This window comes from Anabas testudineus, chromosome 1 (assembly GCF_900324465.2).
Source record: "Anabas testudineus chromosome 1, fAnaTes1.2, whole genome shotgun sequence".
Taxonomy (NCBI): Eukaryota; Metazoa; Chordata; class Actinopteri; order Anabantiformes; family Anabantidae; genus Anabas; species Anabas testudineus.
This window is the reverse complement of record NC_046610.1, coordinates 25,294,819-25,318,051: the sequence shown is the minus strand read 5'-3', so window position 1 is coordinate 25,318,051 and position 23,233 is coordinate 25,294,819. Positions and strand designations below refer to the sequence as shown.

The 23,233-nt window shown below is 38.9% G+C and overlaps 1 protein-coding gene across 6 annotated transcripts in view; it reads left to right on the top strand.

The window, feature by feature from the left end:
* Positions 1-23,233, top strand: part of LOC113162548 (VPS10 domain-containing receptor SorCS1) — a 135,844-nt gene that overhangs the window by 49,434 nt on the left and 63,177 nt on the right. For all 6 annotated transcript variants that reach the window (XR_003298826.1, XR_003298827.1, XM_026360732.1 and 3 more), the window contains exons 2-3: positions 12,671-12,738; positions 22,497-22,596. Coding sequence is in view for 4 of the 6 variants with exons in the window: in XM_026360732.1 (XP_026216517.1) it covers positions 12,671-12,738; positions 22,497-22,596 (168 nt within the window). In the remaining 2 variants the exon portion in view is untranslated. The remainder of the gene's footprint in view (positions 1-12,670; positions 12,739-22,496; positions 22,597-23,233) is intronic.

Sequence of the window (23,233 nt, the reverse complement as noted above, 5' to 3'; positions counted from 1 at the left end):
TTGTCAAATTTGTTAAAATGTTGGACTTGTCCTTCAAGAGCTTTGGACATTCAGACTCACAATCAGAAACTTTATCCTAAAGTCTGATTGCTTCTTTGTAAAACTCCATATTTGCCATGCAGCCTTATACAACAGTATCTATGACATGCTCTAGTGTTGAGACATTTTTAATTATACAAGGCAAATATGCAGACAGTGAAATTGATGGGTAAAAATATATATGTGCATATAATGCATGTTGGTATTAAGCCAGGCTTTTGCTCTGTTATGTGCTTGTCCGTCCTTTGTTAATCACAGTATCTCCTGAATACACAACACTAATTACATTTCACTGAACACACAGAACCTGAAGTACAATAAAGCCCGTCCATTCATATTTCTCCAACCACAGAGAACATTTGAAAATGTCATTTACTCAGCAGAAATGTGCAGATTTTCCAGGGATTGTCAAAGCCCACAAATCAATCTGCTCATAACTGTTTGACAAATTAGGCGATGACCTTTCACAGACTCAGTCTCTGATTTGATCATAGTCCGGATAAGTTTCATTTCATCAGGTCTGTATTGACACTGACAGTTTTGCTCCTACGAATTCAATGCATTAGTCAGACAAAGGCACATTGTCTTAGTCAGAGATTTGAGTCTTTTTGCAGACAAGCCTAGAAGAGACGCATTCGGTTATCCTGGAAAATCCCCAGGTCCACTAAACCCATCATTAATTTCTCCACTTTATTAGTAAAAATGTAATTACTGTTACTGCAAGGTCATAGTGCCTTCTTTTATTATGGATCTATAAAACTTGTGACAAAGGTCAAAAAGCCATTATTATTGAAAACTCAGAGCTACTTAAGGTCTTTGGGCTGATAATTTCTCTCTCAGGAATCTGCTTCTAGCTTACCTCAGAATGCTTTCACTCTGTTTTAGCTGACCTCAAAGCACTGTTTTCTAGTGAGCAGTGCTGAGCTTTATTTTGTGGCTATAGGAAGTTACAGTAAGCAATAAATGTAGGTAAAGGTAACGGAGTGGAAAGTTATGGTTTACCAATAAATTTGCAGTTTATTGCCTTCTATTGTGCAGCTGTACTTAGAGTTTGCTTTTGCGTTCTGTGCTCTGCAATAGACTCCACATTTCCATCCCAGTCAGTGCTATTTTCATTTATGCATTTCGTTGGAACAGGTCCAGCTCAGAATTTCCACTTTTTAAATTCTTTTGCAAGCCCAAATGATACCAAAGCAAGTAACTGGATGGTGTTAGGTATACCATTAAATGGCTTTACTGAAGGAATACTACTAAAATCTATCAAGCAGCTGGTGGAAACGGGTCAAAAATTGGTCAACCATCAAGCATTCACCCACCAAAAAATACATTTTATTCATTTTGAGTTGTTATTCATAGGTACTTGCCATTATTATTGTCCAGTCATTGAGTATTCCAACTTCCTCAAAGTCTACATGTGCAGGATTAAAACCCAGAACAGCACTAAAGCTGATCCTCATAAATATGGTTCAATCCCTGCTCTTCCAGTCTACATGTTAAAGGGTTCTTACACAAGACACTGAATCTCAAGTTGCTTCTGGTGTGTGGCAGCATTTGATGTAATAGGTGATATAAAACTAAAATTACCACTTTGCAGTTGTATACCTCTTTTATCTGATAGCAGGGGTCAATGACCTTGACCTTGAAGATCAAAATTGCAAATACAACAGAAGAAAAGTAACTTGAAGACTAAATGACACCCACACATCCTGTGTCACATTACCTTTGCCTACCACCCATAGAATGAAAATACTGTACCCTTCATTTGGTAAAGCTGTTGGCTATAAAGACATCAAAATAAGACTTGATGTGATTTACTGTATATATAAAGATTAGAAGTTTTAAGCATGACCTTGGCTGGTATGAAACAAAAAGATTTACTCCATTGTATCCCATTGCAAAATCCTGCTGTATCGAACTAAGGTTTACATTGTAAAGTCAGTAATCTACGCTGCGCTGATGAGCCACAGCAGTCATTGATCAAGTTTACTCATGTCCTCTACATTAACCTGCAGGTAATGACACCCATTCAGATCAATGGTTCTGACTGCACTGTCTGCAAATGGATTCTGTGGTTAGATGCCACTCAATTTCAGCTACTTAAAGAGAGAAACAACTCCATTCCTGTGATTCACCTGCTTTCCTTTCACTTTCAGTTGTGCCAGGCTTGCTCATTTGTCCTTGGATTTATTCCTATAACAGGGGAGCCAGGATGCCTTCTGCCTCAGCTTGTACATGCACACTGCAGCCAAGGCCGAGGCTGGCTCAACAGCCTGGCCTTGAATGACTTCCTGTGTGGGCTGGGTTGAATTATTGGTCAGGACCACTATCGTAAGGAGACGGATCAAATGCCAATGGTAACTCAACCCAAATAAAGTCTGACAGTTTGGTTTTGACCTTCCTGGCCAAATGGCATGTCTTTTGAAACGGACAGCTGTAGGTCATCCGTAGATTAGTTTGTGAACAGCATATTTTGTCTGACTCTATGCTTCAGCAACTGTGTGGGCAATGATATGGCGGTCTGTGTACAGTGCATTCAGAAAAACGGCTGCTTCCAGGCTCCCGAGAGACCATGTTTGATCATCTCATTACCGTGGGGTTGAGACAAGGTCAAGACCAGCGTGATTGCAATTTACATTCCTGTACTTCGCCTCTGTTTTAACAGATATGTTTACTTTTCTCCCTGAAAAGCCAGTTTGTCTTTAGTTTTATTATCTAATTTTCTATCTTCACCCCTAAACACTGTCAATCTTTCTTAACGCTAAATTACATGTATAATTTGAACAATTTACAAAGCACTTTGATGATACAGAAGGAGAAGTAGACAAATAACAAAAGAGTGAAGAGTGTTGGCGCTGGATTGTTGCCTGTGTTGATTAAGTCATAGTGGAGTTAAGGTGAACTGCTCTGAAGAAGTGCATTTTTTTTTTTTTTATCTCAGTCTTGTCTAATCACCTTTAATTAAATGCAAATGATGAGAATAGGGAATCTGTAATTCAGAATAATGGGAACAAAGGGAGAGATGGGAGGAAACATAAGAGCTTGTTAGTTACCACCATCGGTTTGCTCTCCAGGCAGGTCCTAAGGGGACTTCTTTTAATCTAGCATCGCCTTGGGCAAAAGCAACCCAGCCTGCAAGCATCCGAACTAGTTGAAATTAAGCAAAATCACTGAGATTTAAATCTCTTTGAGAAAGTTGACAAATTATGCTTTTCTCCCCTGTGTTACCACTGCGTCTTGGCTGGGGTTGATGTTATTGTAAATTACTTTATAGGCCTATTAAACAATTAGCCAACCAGTGGTACTCCAGACAATTTAAAAATTAATATGTGTTGGCAGTAGGATTCCTCTGCTTCAGTTTATCACAGTCCATCTACGTACATATAACACATTTTAAAGCAAGGTAAAATAACTAAGTGACAGACCCTTCCCTGTTTTTCGGAATTCAGTTTGCCAGTTCCAGCTGCCTCGCCACAGCATGGGCTCTCCCTTCATTACATTAAAACTTCTATCTCTAGGGTGAGGCAGAGTCTTCCTAAGTTCTCACAAACTTCAGTGGTTCATATTTATCACAGCATTTTGAAAACATCCAGTGTTTTCAACATAACTTGTGATACTGTGATGAAAATTCATGTATTCAGCCCGTTTGTTCAAATGATCACAGCAGAGATACATCTCTAAAACGTTGCATTTCCTAGGTGAGTAACCCAGTTTTTAAGTTAAATAAGGTTGTTGTGGATTGTTTCATTCAGTGCAGGCAGCACATTGGAATGATGTTCTGTCTGTTATCAACAGGACGAGTGTCCATGAATTTCTTGTCAATAATTGTGTCGTGTTATCTCTTTCTTTTGACAAACTGCTAAACAGTGATTTATTACCTAAATACACATTGTTTTCAGGGAGAGCTTTGACTGTTTTTCACACTCTAGACTTGTGCATGGGCAAATAAAAACGTGTATATATAGGTCTTACATGTCAGATACACTCAGAAAACTACCTTTTTGCAGATATCACAGCTAGCAAACATCTTTTGTAGCCAGATAAGAGTCTACCTCTTGAATCAGTTCAAATTCTGAGAGATTTTTAGATTGTCTTGAATACACCGCATGTTCAAGATCTGTCTATAGTTTTTCAGGGATGTTGTGAGGTCTGCATCATCTCTGTCCGGTCCAAAGAGAACCTCAATTTACCTTTTTACCTGGTTGTGTCCATTCTAAACAACCACCTTCATGCTTACCAGCTGGCAAGATGTTCTTTTTGTCAAATGCTCCTTTTTGCTTTAAACATACCTTTAGCAATTGAAACCTTTTGTCTGTAATTCTGTCCTGATCTTCCAGGTCTTGTGTTGACTTTATTAATGATCTCAGACAGTGGAAAATTTTGATTTAAAAGGATTTTGTATCATTTTAGAGTTTTCCTTGCTTTGTTGACATTTTCTTCCTCAGATCTTGCAGGAGCTCATGGTTGTTGGGTGTAGGCTGGAAGTAGAACATACTCATATATATATATATATATATATATATATATATATATATATATATATATATACAGTACTGTGCACCATTAAATTTTTCTTTGGTTTGGCAGTGCTATTATATCTATATACATATTTATATTGTAGTCACTGGATTAAAATACAGCTAGTGTACACAGGAAATATGTTCACAGTGATAAAAAACACAAAAATATCAGAATAAACATGTTTATTTTAACATTATGTTGGCTAAAGTGACAAATAATAAGTGTAACCTCTTTAGAGGAATCTGGCAAGGTCAAGGACAAAAACAGAAGTGGAAGATCTGATGAGAAGTTTCCCTGAGTTTCTTCTTTGAGAGATCAGAAGTCCAGTTCAGCATCTGGCAGCTTCATGTGGATGCCAAGTTCGTCCTTCCGCAGCCTAAAGACCAGCAATGTTTTTTGTGGAAAGAAACCACTTCTAATGTAAAAGAAGTGGTTGTGTCTCTCATTATACGAGGTAGACAGGTAGCATGGCCCACACTGGATATTGTCCTAACCGGGAATCGGTCCTACCGTACGGAAGTCAGTGGCACTAACCACTGCGCTATCCAGTCTGCTACTATACTTTAACATAGTAGTGGTGGACAAACAGGAGAACAAGACTGTAGTGATAGATGTAGCAATCCCAAGTGATCAGGAAGAACATCAGGAAGAAGGAGTACGAGAAGATCGAGAAGTACCAAGGGCTGAAAGAAGAGATGGAAAAGATGTGGAAGATGAAGACACAAGTGGTACCCATGGTGATAGGAACACTGGGGGCTGTAACTCCCAAACTGGGAGAGTGGCTCCAGCAGATCCCAGGAACAACATGTGAGATCTCTGTCCAGAAGAGTTCAGTCCTAGGAACAGATAAGATACTGCGCAGGACCCTCAAGCTCACAGGCCTCTGGTAGAGGACCCGAGCTTGAAGGAATAAGACCGCTCCAAGGAAGAGGCGAGGGGGGAATTTTTTTTTTTTTTATATATATATATATACATACAGTGGCAAGAAAAAATTTGCTATAAAATGTGAGCCTAAAATAATAACACAAAAGAAAGTTCTGATCTTTTATGCCTTTATTGAGTAGGAGTAGTGGAAGAAGTATAATGACCTCCAAAAAGCTTATTGGAGTCTGTCATTACGATACCTAAAAAAAAAAAATGGAGTTTGTGGACTAGAGCCACTTTAACTAACAAAAAACTTTTTGAGTTGGAAGAAAAGAAGATGCTTATGTGAGCCATGCCTTGCCAAAAGGAGTTTTCAGAGGAGCTGCGATCAAGAATTGTTTTATTTACATAAAGCTGCAAAAGGTTACAAAGCGGTATCAAAGACTTACTGTACGATAATATAATACCAAGAGGTATAACGGTGACTGAAACCATGACACAAACAATCACAATCATGTCATGGTTTTGGAAGACAGCGAGTGCACAGAGTGCATGTCATTTGTATTTTTGAAAGCCCTTATCCCCAGAAAGCAAGAACAAATTGAAAAACTATGGTATGAACTGAACTGTAGCTCATAAATTGTGGATTTAAGGAATTGTTCAAGCCCTACAACTGTGACTATGACTGTAGAGATGAAATGAACAAGAGGGCTTGTAGCTCTATCATGCAGGGTCATTTCCCCAAAAAAATAGAAACCAATGATATGTAATTATTTTGTACATTTAATCATTTCTCTTCACACTATTAGTACGTATTACCAGTTAGTATCCCCTGAATGTCTTCTGCAAGCCTTTCATGTCTTCAGATGTATTAGCAGCATCGCACTTGATTGATCACTTCATTGCAATAAATTTCATTCATGAGTATCCATCCAAGATACTGAAGATGAAAATGCACAAATGCAAAGTGGATTAACAACCAATTAAGAGCAGCGAATGGCTAAAGACTAAGGAAATTATTGACGTGGATTCATATCATAAAAAAAAAACAAATAAAACAAATGTGACAGGTCCGCATAGATCAAACAAGCAACACATGAAACTGCAGACAGTCACGAAAGCGCCCGACTTCCTCAGTATTCTATTAGCATCTGTGCATCACAACATCACAAGCCCCAAAAATAATCTGCTCCAATGCAATTGAAAATAGAAAATGTACGTGTTTTCTCTTATCGCGTGACAAAGATGGAGAAGAAATTTTAATCATTTGACAGCGGAAAATAACACAATCCACTGTGCGTGCATATTTAAATTATACATGTGCTGAATGTTCTAATGAAGACGGAAACAAGTCGAGACCAGATTATTTTCTGATTATATGCTGACTAGTGAGCAGCCCAAAATGGTATGCGATGGCATATATAAGCTCCCTAGCATGTGCGTCTGACAGGTCTTGATCAATTTTAATCCCAATGAAGACATATTATTTTTAGATGTGTGACAAGTAGTTCAAACCCCTGTTTCCCAGGTATGTTTCACTTCTATATTAATGATAGGCACAAGTGGTGCATCTTCCAAAGGAAGATGTGACAGGCTAATCCACAGAGAGGAGCATTCCTCGCTCAGTGATCCCTCCCCATGAGTGTGACAGTTTGAGCCGTTGGGAGATGTCGGCAGGTGAAGCTTGTTTACATCATTATATGTGCTTATTGCACTGTTTCTCCCACCCCGAGTCTTCATTACTGAATGAATTTATCGATTAAACAAGAAAATGCAAAGCAGTTTCATTAAATGCATCTGCGTGGCAAGAAAACTATTTTAGCTCCTGTGAATATGCATCGTCTTCTGCTCTCAGATCATTTTCTTTTCTTCCCCACTAATGAAACAGAGCAGAAAAGATCTGTCCCCTGGAGAAATCTGGTCTCACGTGATTACAAAAATGAGATGTGAGAAAAACAAATAGTTTCTAATGCCCTGCAGAACATGAACCCAGCACATATCCCAGTTTTGGGAGTTTTCAGAACGTGTGCTAATACTCTTCATTTCATATTTGTTTATTCTGCTTCTTCTTGTGCCCCAGGATATGGTAATTGTTGTTTGTATATGCATGTTTGGGAATTTTGATCCATGATGATATTTTCTCTCCTCCATCCAAGGACAATTACCAAATGTATGAGATAACAGTGTTTGCTAGCAGCAAAGGCATACTTCTGATTAAAAAGAAATAATGGGGAGATATTTAAACACCTGAAGCACAGTTTCTACTGATCCTCACCCGGAGCTCTGGCTTCCTTTTGCATGACTAATGACGCTGCACCTTTTTTTTTTTCTTTCACTTGAAAACCTTTAAAAACAACCTCCTGAGACGCAGCCAGTTCTTTCTTTCTTGCTTTGAAATGTTCTGTATCCTTCAAAATCGTGTCCAATGTTGAAGCTCCTCCACTGATCAAGACTGTACTTTATGTGACACAGCGTATGAATTGATGCTATGATTATGGTCTTATTTAAAAAGAAATGTGTTTGTGTTGTTTCAAGTAGTGCTTTTATGAATCAACATAGGACTAGCACACGGTATTTAAAAAGAACCAGTAGCTGAATAATCATACGGAACCTAAATAATGCAGTTGCACCTCTGAACTGTTGATCACAACAGTATAATTCCCTTTTATCTTAAAGCTGACACTAATATAGTTACTATATCTATTGTATAACCGAAGGTGCTATATGAGAAATGTTGATTTGTACCTGTTAAACCCTTAACACCTGTTAAAAAGACATATTGTAGCCATTCACTAAAAGGGAACTAAACAATGAAATATCTTATAAGAGATAAATAAGGGCAACAAAAAGTTAGTGTACCACAAGCATATTCAAGCAGATATTTGATTATTTTATCAGACAAGTCAGAATGGAGCACAGTGAGTAACTTGACAAGGTCACTCAACAAAGCCAAGCATGCATTGAGGTCACACAGTTGATAAGTAGCGTGCATAGGAAAGACTGTGCAAGGCAGCGTGTTGTGAAGAGTTAGAAAAGTGAGTGTGAATGTCAGGTTTTGTATTGTTCAGCTGAACCATTTTCAATATTTACTGTAAATGTTAATTGACAGGTGGCAGTAGGTCGGTGGGCAGAGTGAACATCCCTTGATTAAAGGGTTAGCATCAAATGTCAGCAACACGCTGTCCAAAACAAACCCTAGAAACTAAGGTTTCACAAGTCTGTACACTGGATACCAGGTCCACGACCGGCAATAAAACCAGCGCCAAATCAACTAATGGGATATGCTGAATGAAGTAAAATAAGTCCTGCTAATTCATTGTTCCCTGTTAAGTCATGTACCCCTGAGATTCTCTCAGTCCCCCTCAGTTAGCCTGTCAATTTGCAACTTTTTCACCACACACCACTCACAACAACAAGCTGAAACCGCTTCATACAGGTGACCCTAGCTGCTTTGTCACTTGTCTTGTAGTTTGTGCAGAACATTACCAGTTGCAGCTTTAACTTTTTTTTTTTTTTATTCACCAACTTGCCACCGAGATAACAATGTTCTTCCAGCATGTTTCCCTTGTTATCTTGAATTGAGCAGGCAGAGATGACTGGTGATCCTGAAGCCACTGTTCCAAGTTTGATGTCTTTTGACACTATGGCAGCCACTGTTTCATCAGTCTCTGTCTACAGGCCTCTGCTCATTGTTCCGAGCATATACTGTAAATCTAGTTGACATCTCTCTTTTATTTAATGCAGTCTCTATATAAACTTTGCTGTTGTAAAGTGTAGTGTTAGAAGGTATTGCAAAGTATAACTTTTGCAGAGGCATCACTGTATTCAAGCTGCATAGAGCTTATAATTGTGCTTTATTTTAAAGCATCTGTTAATCACTCTGTTTCTATTCTGCAATGTAATGTACAATCACCAGCAATGGCCTGTTTCATTCTGATGCCTTCATGCTCTTCTGCACATTTCCAAACTGTCAAAAGTGAGTGTATGTCTGTCCAGAGTCTCTGCTGGCCCTAGTGGGGTGGAACCTTGCCTCACTGTAGTATTTACAGTAGGAGAAGCCTGCAGGCCTAATTGGCATGGTCAGCGATAGAGCATATGCACTTTCCAGTGGGAGCCCATCTGACAGGGCCACTCGCTGATGACTGCCCACATAGTCTCCATATGTGGCAGACAGAAGGGCCCGTACGCACGCTGCCCTTCAACTAATGAAGCCAAGTCACCCGGCTTATACCTCAGCCTTTTAGAGGACTTTATCTGGATCCAGAGCGCCGCCTCCCTCTCAGTGTATGCGCAAATATACACACACCAACACGTACACAGGCCATAAGGGGCTATTTCAGAGTTGTAAAAGCATAACTGCTCCCTCACCTTCACCTACATCTAGAGGGATTCACTGACCCCCACCACCACACACACACACACACATAAACACAAACAGTCACACACACACACACACACACACACAACAGAGTGACTCAGAGATGTTAAAAACATAATTGTACTATTACCCTCACCTTCACCCCTCTCTCACACATACTCCCATACACACACACGCAGACTCGCAGCAGAAAATGGTGTTGAGATGTGATGGGAGAGAGAAAAAAGGAGGAGTGAGGGAATACAGAGGGTTAGGGTTGGAGAGAGAAGCTGTGTGGTGCGAGTGTGAATTCAGCCTCCAGCTGGGCAGCTAAATGGATTCGGTCAGTCATTAGCATGCAAAGGTCTAGTCTGGACATTTAAGGTTATTCATTCCCCAGGCCGATCCTCATCATGCTGAAAACACTCAGTGACTTCCTCTTCTCTTTGCTGTTAATCAATCCCTTTTTTTCACCAGTTGTTGTGCCGGTGGCTATTTTCCACAACATGTCTCCAAAAATGCTCCAAAGCCCTATCTGCCTCAGGTCGGCTGAGTGCGCTGCACGTTTAGAGTTTTTTTATGTGTGTGTGTGTGGGGGGGGGGGGCTGCAGATGTTAGCGCATACTTAATAAGCCCAAACACAGGAGCCCCAACCTCGCAATGTAATTCCACTACCCAAGGTGCATCTGTTCTGCTTGTACTCACAGGAACCCCATGCTGGCGGAACTGTTTCACAAAGTCGCACAAGTCATACAGTGGCTCAGCTGCTGCCTTAATGACAAGCAGTGATGGTGAGGGCAGCATGACACATGACGTAAAAGCAACACATTTACCCTGACGCCAGTGAGAAATGTCTGTTTCACCCGCCTGGTACCTGCAGCCAAAAGCAAAGTTACAATAAGGATGTACTAGAGCATCACAAGCTACACATTATGTGAATAGATAGCTGCATCTTCGGTTCACCCACGCCGTAACGCCTGACCACTGCGCAGTGAGTTGGATAGGGGTCGTCAACAAAATATACCCTGGGTGATTTTCACATAGCATTACAAAATGAAACATAAGCAGCATAAACATGAGCAAGAGAAGTAGGGACACTACTCAACTGTAAACTAAAACGGCAGCATTCCCTGTGAAGATTTTCTTGCCTGTTCTGCTTCTTCAGAATTTGATCCATTTCAAGTACACCTCAAGTCATAAAGTAAATAGATTGTGAGTTTCCATGCTGCTTTACTTCTTTTATGCTCGGAGCGAAATGTGATGTTTCTGCCTGTTTCTCCCCGAAGACATTGGCTGACCCACTTTCCCTCGTCCCGCGCACCTTGAGGGTGTTAACGGAATGAGGAATATTTACAGGGGAGTGTTTAGAATATATCTGATATGATTTAGTAATGAGTTTGGAACAATTAGACAGGACCGCATTTAAGCGCCGCAATGTATGGTATTGTGCAGCTCTCAGAAGCTTCCAGTTCGGCGTGGGCGTCTATCTCTGGTGTTAAATGAGTTCAGTTTTTGTTCTAGCAGAGATTAATCTCTACAAAAAAACACTAACACTTCTTCTTCCAAGAGGATCAGTGTCACTAAATTAGAAAACACAAAATGCAGTGATTGTATAGACAGTGAAATGAAAGTTTTAGACAGATATGATATCAAGAGATACTGTAACACAGCAGGTAACATGAACAATATTGAAATTGCACTTTGAGGACCTTTAAAGGGGGTTCTCCTCCTTACTCTACTTACTCAGTTTCAGCAATTGTTTGTTGTTTGAGTTTTTTTACTGCATGGATGATGAACCAGCAGATCTTCTCAAAGTAGTTACAACTAACTGACAAATAACTGAACTGAAGTTTAACATGGTTAGAACATGGTTCACACAAGTACTTTTGTGTGTTGTTGCACTCATGAGTGTGTTGCATTAAGTCCTGACACGACGCGAGACTGCTCGGTGTTTCTCTTTTATTGGAGCTCCCAAAAACAGAACAAAAGGCTGGCAATCTCTGGAACTGGAACTTGCCAAAACATGACAGACTTCTGATTCATTATGGCAGCGCTGCATTTACAAGCATACACCGTATACATCGTATCTATGATGTGTTCATTTAATACCGATGATTCGTTGACTGTGTTCCATCCTTGTGTGCATGTTCATCGGGGATGTGCTCTAGTGCCGTCTGGGAGCCAGGCATTGTTATTTGTGTAAGCATAACTGTGGGAACCATGTTTGGGGTCAGCAAAGGGGTGAGCTATTTTGGAAACAGAATTATTTTTCATTAAGTCCAGATATTTTCTTTGTTGCTTTTACCAACTTATCAAGAGTTTATTGAGACTTTTCTTTTATCTGCTGGCTTCTTAAAGTAACTTTTATCATATTTGCTTTAATCGTTAGGTAGATTTACACTTACTGTTCTTAAATAAAATGTACCTGAACTAATAACTCTAACAACTTATTTCCTTACTGAGTGTATTATTGTGCATCCACTATGTGTGTGTGTGATCTTTTGAATGTATGATAAGCTGAGGTATTCCGTTGCCTTTACAGGGATGGATAAAGTTGAATTGAACTGAATTAAATTGAATTGAAATAAAGTGAAGTGAATTGAAGTGTAGTGAAGTGAAAGGACGTACAGTGAATTTCATTGTAGGACCTCAGTTTGTTGCACCTGACTAGAGCAAAACCATTTTACCTTACTGCATTTTGGCCTGACTTGGGTTCTTCACCTGGTCTCTTTATTCTTTATCATCTTCTCTAGTTTGAACATGCTTCTTTCAAACTGGATACAAGATTTTTCTCAAATGATTGCTGTTTTGCACTGATACTGTTTCACGTGCTCACCACACGTGCGCTCAGCAGGGTTGTGTATTGATTGTGACATATGTCTCGTTCTGCAGGTGATTTTGATGCTGACCAAACTATTTGACTTCAACCTCAACAGTGTGACTGAGAGTTCATTATGGAGGTAAGCTCATCTTCCTTATCACCCCACACAATAGACTTTGTGTTTGTGTGATTTTCTAGACTTCTATTTAGTTCTCATGTTTTTAATTCAGTGGCTTGAACTGCTGCTTTCTGTGCAATTAGGAACAAAGAATGCCAATATGCACATATACACACAGGATCTTGTATTTTGAATTAATGGAACGTTCAAACCTTGAAAAAGAGGCAACAGAAAAATAAGAGTTCTAAAATGACGAGTCTGGATAGCTGACTGTCCTCAAGTGCTTTTAATGGCTGAGGGCACCAGACACCCCTCACATGAAAGCGACTTATCAACACCACTGGAGCTAACAGCGATATCCAGCAAATTACCTTGACCAGCCTTGAACACAGCAGCAAGTTCGAGTGTCAGCCTCTTTCTGACTTGACTCTAATGTATGATAGATGCCTTGTAGGAAGGAATGCTGTCTTAATGTGTCAAAGAAAGAAATCCTTAACAAAGGTTTGCTGCAGTAATTACTATTATAAACCATTTATTATTATTAATGTTGCTGTTATTGTTGTCTGTGGAATGTAATACCACAGACATGAAAAGCTGAACAGATTTACTAGAAATTTAATATCTGAAAATAAAAATTAGCAGAGCCTTCTGAGAGACCTTCTGAGAGCTACATAATGTTTTCCAAACCATTTCAATCCACTAAACCTGTTTGAACATGTCATGCGTAGAAGCCCTCTGAAGTTTTGAACTGAATTTTTAAATTGAAAGTTTCAAAGCTGGTATTTGGACTTGAACGCAATATCAATAAAAACATGTCTGATGCTAAAAACATACCTATTGACTGAAATCAAAATGAAATGTGACTATGCAAATTCTGAAAACTGGAAGGTTAACCGAAGCTACACAGTGACTCACAAAACTAAAAAAGTGATATAAAAATCCCTCTTTCTTTTTAGCTTTTAACCTCTCAAAAGTTTCCAAAACCACCAGAGGCTCTGTGTTTACTGTGCCGTAATCAAGCCTGTTCTGTTTTGCAAATTTGATTTAAACCCACAGAAGTGGTTTTAAATTCTAGTGCAGGCCCCAAAGTTTGCAAAGATACCACATGTGTCAGGCAGGATTACACATGTAAAGTGATGCACAAGGCAAGTAGATGATGAGCTGTTTGATGTAGTGGTGCAGTCGTGGAGAAAAAAAAAAAAAAACACAGCATTTTGAGTTTGAATGTCTCACTTGGTGTAAGCATCATCAAATTTTGAAAGAAACTTATACTGCATATTAGATGCTGTGTGTCAGTGTGTGTGGAGAGGCTGTATACTTTTACAAAAGGGGAACTGGGGAGGAAGGTAAAAGAGCTAGAGAAGTTAATACCAATTGATAAGAATTTATTTGTTGCATACTTTGTGTGTTCATATAAGATGAAAAAAAAAACAGCTCAGTGCATTGAAAATGTTAATGCCATCTGTGACATTAAATTTAATTTCTTTCTTTACTTCACCTTACTTCCTTTTTTTTTTTTTTTGTCTAGATTTATAAAGTAGTCCCAGAAATATGTATTTAAAGGCTCTGATAGAGCTGTGCCTGCATTTTGAGGTTTACACTGTACTTGAAAGCTTAATTTTGACTTTCAGCCTGTGAACTGTTTGCAACATTGGACATTAAATTCCCTTCTGGAAAGCTTAATTTTCAAAGGTATAAGGAGTAAAAAGAATTTATTTTGTTTGTCTGCCCATTTAGCATAAGTTGAAGCTGGGCTGAGCTGTGCAGAGAAATAAATATTCAAATAAAACTCAGTCTAAAACTAAGTCAGGTTAGCGTTAGCCTCGGAAAAAAAATGCCAACAAGTCAACTTTGCCATGATCCCCTACATGTGGGGAAAGTCAGGCAAAATCCACAGCAATGTCAAATACCTGTGTTGTAGGGTATTTTCTATATGTATCTAACCAAAGCTAACTGATAAAGCGGTGGTGAAAGGACGAAGCCAATAGTGATGGTCGTTCTTAGGGAGACTGATTGGCTGTTCAGCTTAGTGAGGAGAAATGGATCTCAGTGCCATTTTTTAAACATTCTCCATTAGAAGCAGCTGTAAACCGTCTGTGGTGAGCAGGCTCTGGATTGGCGATTCAACGCAATTCATTGTTGGTTGAATTTTTCTGACGCAAATATGACAAATCACTGCCCTTTAACACTAAATCTAATACTGTATAAACCATGCATGCATATATCATGCATCATTTACAGCTGGCTCTGTCCTATAATCTACTAGTCTTGTTCTATCAAGGTGTCAGCTAGCTGTTTCCTTGTGCTTCTCGTGTGTACTGTATGCTACACTACTGGAAAAGTATCAGAGAGAGTAGTAAAATGTATTTGGACTTGTTGCTATCTGCTGCCATAACCAATACAGTAGCTTTATTCATATGAGTTGCTATAGTAGTAGAAGCATTTGTAATAACTGTAATAACATTGCATCAAACAGTTGGCAGAGAGTATGCCATAAAATTGAATCTATACACATCTGGATGACTTTAAGGCATATTCACATAATTCCAACCAATTTGTCTCAAACCAAACTAAGAAATTATATATTACATAGTAGATATGACAATATTAACTTGGATATTCACAGCCATTACTTGAGGGAATTATTACCATTTCCTTTCATACCCTGTTCTTCATGGAGGGAAAAGGCAGCAAGTTCACAGAGCAAACAGTGCACAGGCTTTTCACAGGCTGCCTCAAGGCTTAAGCTCTCACCCACAGCTGTGGTAAATGTACCATTATATGATACCTCTTAGAGGACCAAGTGAGGCTATTGCTCTGTGTCTCTGACGATACCACATTACCCTCGTAATGGTGCATCTACTACTGACGTTTCACATGCGCCATTATATATCTGATGCCTTGAGAAAACAGAGCTTCTAGTAATGGGTGGATGATTAAAGCCGCATGCAGGTAAGCAGACAGATTGACAGAAAGACAAATGAGCGAACACATGATGTGGATTTTGAGAGACTGAAAAGGATAATGAGAGTGCAGAACATCAGTGGGCAATTTACAGCCAGGAAGATAGACGGAGCAGCAAAGCAAGAGATAAGTGCATTTAAGATGGCCAATTGGTCTGCCAGAATCCCAGCACTCACTCAGGGAGTGTTTGAAGCTAAACTATAGGTACCTCTGCTTGTTGTGGCCCCAAAAAACGGCATGAAGGACCAGCTTGAAACTTTTGTGCCAAGTTACCATGTGATGTGATGTGAGATGTTCATTGTTGAATTCAGGAAGGAATATTTTCAATGATTAATCTAAACACAGATTTAGATTAATAAGGGGGTTTATTTACACGTTCTAATGTTATAAAGTAACAGCTAAATAGAATTCTATTCAGCTGTAATGTGTTTACTGAGAACAGGCTCAAATCCAAGATAGATCTCTGAATTTTAAGAACAATACTGAATTGTTCTAATATTGTGATTGTAAAAGTTGTGTTTCATTGGAATATTAGGTTGATTTTATAAACAGGGTACTGTAAAATGTGACTTTATAGGTTATTTATTCCAGCAGCATAAAATGACCAACAAACATGGATTACAGGTGGGTGATGTGTAGCTCCTGTTCTAAATGTTGCACAGTAACATAGCATTTTGACATACTTCACCAAAAGTGGAGAAATTTCCCATAGATGACCGAAGTTTGAGTCCAACGTGAAGCTAGTTTCCATTTTTTAATGAAACTTTGATCTATATGGGGTAGGATCTTTTAGGTTGGAGAAGCTAACATCCAGTGTTGCCAACTATCTACAATAGAAACTAGCTTTATCCTGAATGACAGGTTATATTTAAAAATGTTCTTATTTCATCAATATGAATCTAAATCTCTAATTTTACAAACATGAAATGTGAAGGCTATTACTACAGTTGTGACACTGATGTGGTGTCGTGACTTCAGAGCATTTACATCCTTGGAATGAACTCACTCTTAAATAATTAAGAAGAACACAGTCAATGTTCTTCAGACAAAGGCTTATCAGTGATTGATCATTAGAAACAGAATTTAACAGCTCAGTCATTGTTTTGCAGTTTTTACCCAGGAAATAAGATGTCTATTAGGGAAGTTTGGATGCTTTTTTCTTAAAGCTTTCCACATTTCAGTTAAACCACATTCTGGTCTAATGTAGCTCTGAGAATGAACGTTTGCCAGTAAACCTGACAGGCAGGAATATGATGGAAAGGCATTGCGGATATGGTAGAGAGAGAGGGAAGGCTATGATTTAGCCTGCTACTCAGAAGATATACTGTCGTAGTATGGCGAGGCTTTCATAAATTCATCCTGGAACACTCAGCGCAGCTGCCATTTGTCCAGTGTCTCAAGCAGTACTGCTGATTTTCCTGCGCACTAATGCAGTGAGTCATCTCCTGTTAACCATTTTGAGATACTTGCAGCCCTCGCCCTCAAACCATGAGTAATCAAACTGCCCTTGGAGAATGTTCATACTGTGCAGTAGCTGCCTATCAATAACTGGGAATTTTAATTGAAACTCTATCTAATAAGTATTTTAAAAAGACACATAAGTCTAATCTACTGCAGAGAAGGGAAAAACTGAGGTCGAGAGAAGAAAGTTTCAAGCTTGTGAGTATAAGTGAAACAATGTGTTTTAAGATGAAATAGGGAATGGATCAATTGTTCCCCTACCATATCCAGAATCCATTTTCCTCAGTGGGCCATATCACTGCAATGGTACCAATATCATTCTTGTGTGTGCCTACAATGTTTAATTAACTCCTGCCTTGTTTAATCCAACATGTGGACAGTCTGAAGGATTAGCTCACCTAAAGCCCCTGTAGAGCCAACATCATCAAAAGGGATGAAATCACAGCAGTGTGGGTCAGGGCTTCATTTCACACCCACACATAGTCAGCGAACAGCTTTTCAAAAGCCAGTAGCAAGGAGAACAAGTTTCACTCAGAGTCCTCGTCCTTGAGAAACCATCATTTTTCCATTTAATGTAATGTTCATCTTCCTGGGATCTGCTGGGGTCGGGCCATTTTATTGGTTGCTGTGACACTAAAAATAAGTCATTGTCCCCTAAATCAAGTGATTCTGCGACAGGGGCCTCAGAGGAGCTGATCAATAGCTTGATGATGTCATTGTCCCATGGTCCTGAGCGTTGATGATATTGGATTCATCTGGTAAATGCTCATCTCACTGAATGTATTCGCTCACTACTGAAACCAGGCTGTGCGAAATCTCTAAAGGGCCGGTAAATGAGAGAAAATTGCCAGGGTCCCATGAAGATTTCTTTATTTTCATGGCTGTTGGTAAAACTCACAAGCCTTTAAACAAGGATGTTAGTATGGATTTAACAGTTACATTGAAAGAAGGTGGAGAGAGACAGAGAGAAAAAAAAACATCAGTCAACGTGAGTGATTGCTTCATTTGAAGTCGTATGAGGCATTCTGCAGGGTCTTTGCTGCGTTTTTAAAATTTGCATGCTTTGGGCTTTTTCCCTATCTTCATGTGAAATTAGAATAGCTCGTTGATTGAGGCTCAGACTGCTCAAAATAAATGAGACCTGACAGCTCAAATAACTTGTTCAAACTTTCAGAGACAGACTGAAATGCAAAATTTCAATAGAACATAAATTTTGCATTAGGACCAACATTTGAATATTTCAGGACTCATTCAAAGATGGTCTTGATTCATCTGGTTGAATCTGGTCCATCGGCTCTTGCTTTTCAGTCATGGTAGACAAAACCCACTATTTAAATTCATGCATAAATGTTATGTGCTGACTTTAGAGGTGGCCTGAATATAGAATAATGGTATGTACCATGGAACAAACATATAGTAGGTAAAAGCTGCAAAGCATTTGCTTATTTGTTGGGGAATAAGAGGCATGTACCAAAGAACTGACATACCGTAGTACGTTAAGTTAATCATCATCATGTCATATCAGCTCAAAACATTTTCTGGTTAAGATAAGGTATACTTGGATCAATTACCCACTGAAAACTGTATAGTTTTGTATATTTACTGTTTAATTAAAAGTTTTTTTGTCAGGTAAATTTGCATTAATATTTACATATGCTTTTATCCAAAGCGACTTACAAGTGAGGTACAAAGCAAAATCTCTAAGCTAAGGAGGAGAACTATAAAAAAAAAAGTGCTCTGGGAAGAGCTACTTCAGTTGCATGGGGTATAAGTGCAAGGTTTTTGTTTGTTTGTTTTGTTTTGAGGCTTTAATTGCAGAGGAAGATGTAAGTGCAGAGAAAGACTCAAGTGAAGAGAACGTTCAAGAAGAGTTCTGTTTTCAGTAGGTTTTTGAAACGTGAGAGTGAGGCAGCTGAGCGTGCAGAGGTGGGTAGGTTGTTCCACCGTCCTGGGACCACTGAGCCTGGGATCTTTTGAGGTGATGTGAGGGGACCACAGGACATTGCTGCTTGCAGAGCACAATGAGCGTGAGGGATTGTAGACCTGGATGAGGAATTTCAGGTAGGCCGGTACTGTTGAGTTGACCACTTTGTAGGCAAGTGTCAGAGTTTTGAACCTAATGAAGGCAGCGACAGGAAGCAAGTGCAGAGATCTGAAAAGTGGTGTAACGTTTCCTTTTCGGCTGATCAAAACTGAGAAGTGCTGCTGCATTTTGGATCATCTGGAGGGGGTTTGATGGTGCAACCTGGTAACCCTATCAGTAAGACATTGCAGTAGTGAAGCCGAGATATAACTGTCTAAACAATGAGTTGGGTTGTATAGTCTAAAAGGTAGGGTCTGATCTTTCTGATGTTGAAAAGGGCAAATCTGCATGATGTGGAGACAGGGGAGATGTGGTCGGCACAGTTCAGATCGTTAATGATCACACCCAGGGTTTTGGCCGACTTAGTGGGAACAGTCACTGTGGACCCTATGTTGATGCTGAGGACCAGCTGAGAAAACAAGAACTTCTGTCTTGGAAAGGTTGAGCTGAAGATGCCTCTCTCTCACGCAAGGGGACATGTTGGCAAGGCATGCAGAAAGAGACAGTGGAGTCATCTGGTGGAAAGGACAGGAACAGCTGTGTGTTGTCAGCATAGCAATGATAGAAAAAGTCATGCAACTGGATAATGGAACCTAGGGTTGTAGTATAGATGGAAAAGAGTAGAGGACCAAGAACTTACTCCTGCAGCACGCCAGTGAAGAGGCAGTGAGAGTTAGAAACCTGCGCCTGCCAAGATACCTTAAAGGTATGACCAGACAAGTAGGACTTAAGCTAGGCCAGAGCTGTACCAGTGATGCCCAAATCACAACATGTAGAAAGGAGGATCTCATGGTTGATTTGAGCCATAAAATCAGATTACAAACATAAACAACCGAAAATACCCACAAGGGAATCAATAAAGTATACATTATTATTATTATTATTAAACTTTTACAACTGCATGAAACTACACCCACATAACAACAACCATTTTAGGTAGCTTACATCCAATTAGTGTATACATATTGCAGATTAATGAGAAAGAATACAAGTCATTCACAAAAGCTTCTGATCTTTTTATCGCCTCATTAGGGCCACTTGGACAGGGAAGATACTGTAAGTGTGGTATATGTAGTCTCAACTTTGAAAACTCACATTTTCATACAATGATCAATCAATAAATCATTTGTCAGTCAACACTAGGCTGTTGCTAAATGACCACAAACCTCTGTATGAATAAAAATTATCTGTTTTAACAGCAGAATTTCAGGTGCGGGGCGTGGTGACAACTTGGTGACACACTGGAGGCACAGTCCAAACAAAAATAAATCTCTTCCTCACTGTAAAACATCACCATACAGGAAGCTACAGCCATATGCATCAATATCCTCTTTCCAGCCTCAGTGACAAAATTGCATGCAGAATTTCACATAATTATATGTAAAACTATAGGAATATCATACCTACATTACAATTATTTTCATCTTTTAATTTTAATTTGACATGGTACATTAGATATCTGAAATACACTACACAGAGTGTGGCTGCACAAACACTACACACATAAATATCAAAATTTCAGACAAACACAAAAAAATTACATGTAAAAAAATTGAATACATAAAAAAACAGGGTCTTAAAATCCCATTAAGTATTTGTTGTGCTCTTGGGGTCATTTTGACTGGAGGCCCACTTATTGGTAGAGTATCCACAGTCCTACAGTGTTTCCATTTGTAGATTGTTTGTCTAACTGTAGACTGGTGAATTTTTAAAGTCTTTGACATCACATTGTAACCCTTTCCAGCTTTATGTAAATTAACGATCCTTGGTCCTAGATCATCTGAAAGCTCCATGGCTCACATAAGTGTATTCTTTTTGTGCAGAGCAAACTCAAAATGTTTGAGTGCTTTTTGTGAGCAGCTCTAGTCCACACCTCCAAACTATTTTTTTAACTTATGCCAGTCCAATTAACTTTATGGAGGTTGTTACAATTCATATACTTTTTCCACACGCAAACTGAGGTTTTTATGATTGTTCTCAATAAAGACATGAAATATCAGAAGTTTTTGTGTTGATACTTTAGGCACATTATATTTGTTAATATTCTTGACTTAAATGAAGATCAGATTAAATTAATGCAGCAGAACAGGAAATTTCACTTTCACTTTTTCTTGCCACTGCATGTGTCCTAATAATAATAATAATAAAAAAAATCCATGTTACTGAAAGAAAAGTCTAGAGCTATACATTGCACAAAGGTGTGTGCATTACAGGTAAAGGGAGTGATTCATGGAGGTTCAACAAAAACCAGGAAAGAATTATCACATTATTGAGCTTTCTCTAGCTGCCACACAAGACATTTTGTCTGAGCACCAAAGCTCTAAAACTCAACTGCCAGATATTTTTTTCAGCAGCTGGTAGAGACCAAAAACAGAGCTAAAATAGTGAATACTCCACTTGACACCTTGGCCAGGTTCCTCTGTAACTGTGTAAATACATGATGTTCACAACTTGTTTCCTGTCCCCAAAGAAATCAGGTATTGGGCTTTTGAATCACTCCTGCACACACAGAAACCATATTCACTAGAACAAAAGCATAACGGAAAATAAACTTCCATAATTTTATTTTCTTCTAAAAAAATGTAGTGTCAAAAAAATGCAGTTTAAAAGTGTGTAATTAGATGTAATTAGCACATATTTTAGTCAAAAAGTGTGTTAACAGGTTTGATATCTGTTACACAAATTAACAAACAATTTAATTTCAGCCTTGGAGACTCCACAATATGTCCATGTTTTTTCTCTACATTTCTTTGTTCCATTTGTTGACTTCTTGATCAAGTTTCTTTCATGTTTCTCAAATGTGGTTAAAGCTAGTGAACTGTGGATCCCTTTGCCCTAGTACATTAGAGTTGTTTTAATTTCTGCATGAATGCTCCCTTTACATTAAATTTGTTGTACCTGGTAAGAAGAGATTTTATTTCTTTTTCTGCTGTTTGTTCTGTTCTATGGCATTGAAGTATTTTCATATTTCACTGGTAACATTTTGACTTGAGTCTTGATGTAGTGTAAATGTTTGCATGTATCAAAGCATATATTTTTATTTATAGCTCATGTTTCAGGATGTGTTAATTGTCAGCATCATAAATGCCGTGCAGTGACCATAATGATGACCCTTTACTCCTGCCGTGGTTCATGTAGCAGCGATGAGAACAAAAGGGACTTAATTACGTCAGTGCTCTTTCCCCCTCTCACAGTGAATTCTCAAGAGGGGCTTTTAATTGCAACAAGTCATTTATCAAGTGTTCATCAGACCTTTCTGATTAAATTTCAGGTCAACCGACTATGGAGCAACGTACCAGAAGCTGAATGACAAAGTAGGAGCAAAGACGATACTCAGTTATTTGTACGTGAGCCCTAACAACAAGAGGAAGGTAATGTATTTTCATTTATTTTTTATTTCCGTTAAATTTGATAACTGTGCTGTGAAAATACTGAGATGTAATAATCATAAAAAGAATATTCTGTGTTCAAGGATACTACTAGCATAGAGACATTGAAGATTGAAGTGTGATATTTGTTTGTTTCTCCCTCGCTACAATGTCAGTAAGATGCATTGAACAGTAGTTCATTTATCAACACATGGAGTTCACCTAGCTGACAGCAAAGAATGTACTCTGCAATTTCTAAAATGCACAGTTTGGCCAAAGCTTGTCTTTTTCCTTCTGTCTTTCCGGGACTGAATCAATTACAAGCCAGATGAAAAGGGGTGAAATATGGATGGATTCATATTAGCAGCAATTCCTTCAGGCAGTGCCCTTGTATTTTCCTGGGTTTGGCTCAATTGATGGTTATAACCATCTGCCTGCATTCGGGGCACAGTTTCACCTTTCTCACTTTAAATGACTCCAATCATGAAGGGTCATTATTGATAATTATTGTATAATAATAAAGGTGAAATACAGCCTTGCAAGTCAGAATTTGAGTGACCCATCTCATCCTGTTGAGGACGGGGGGAGCTACTGCAAACTATGTCATTACATCACTAAATATGTCTGCATAGCATTGAGT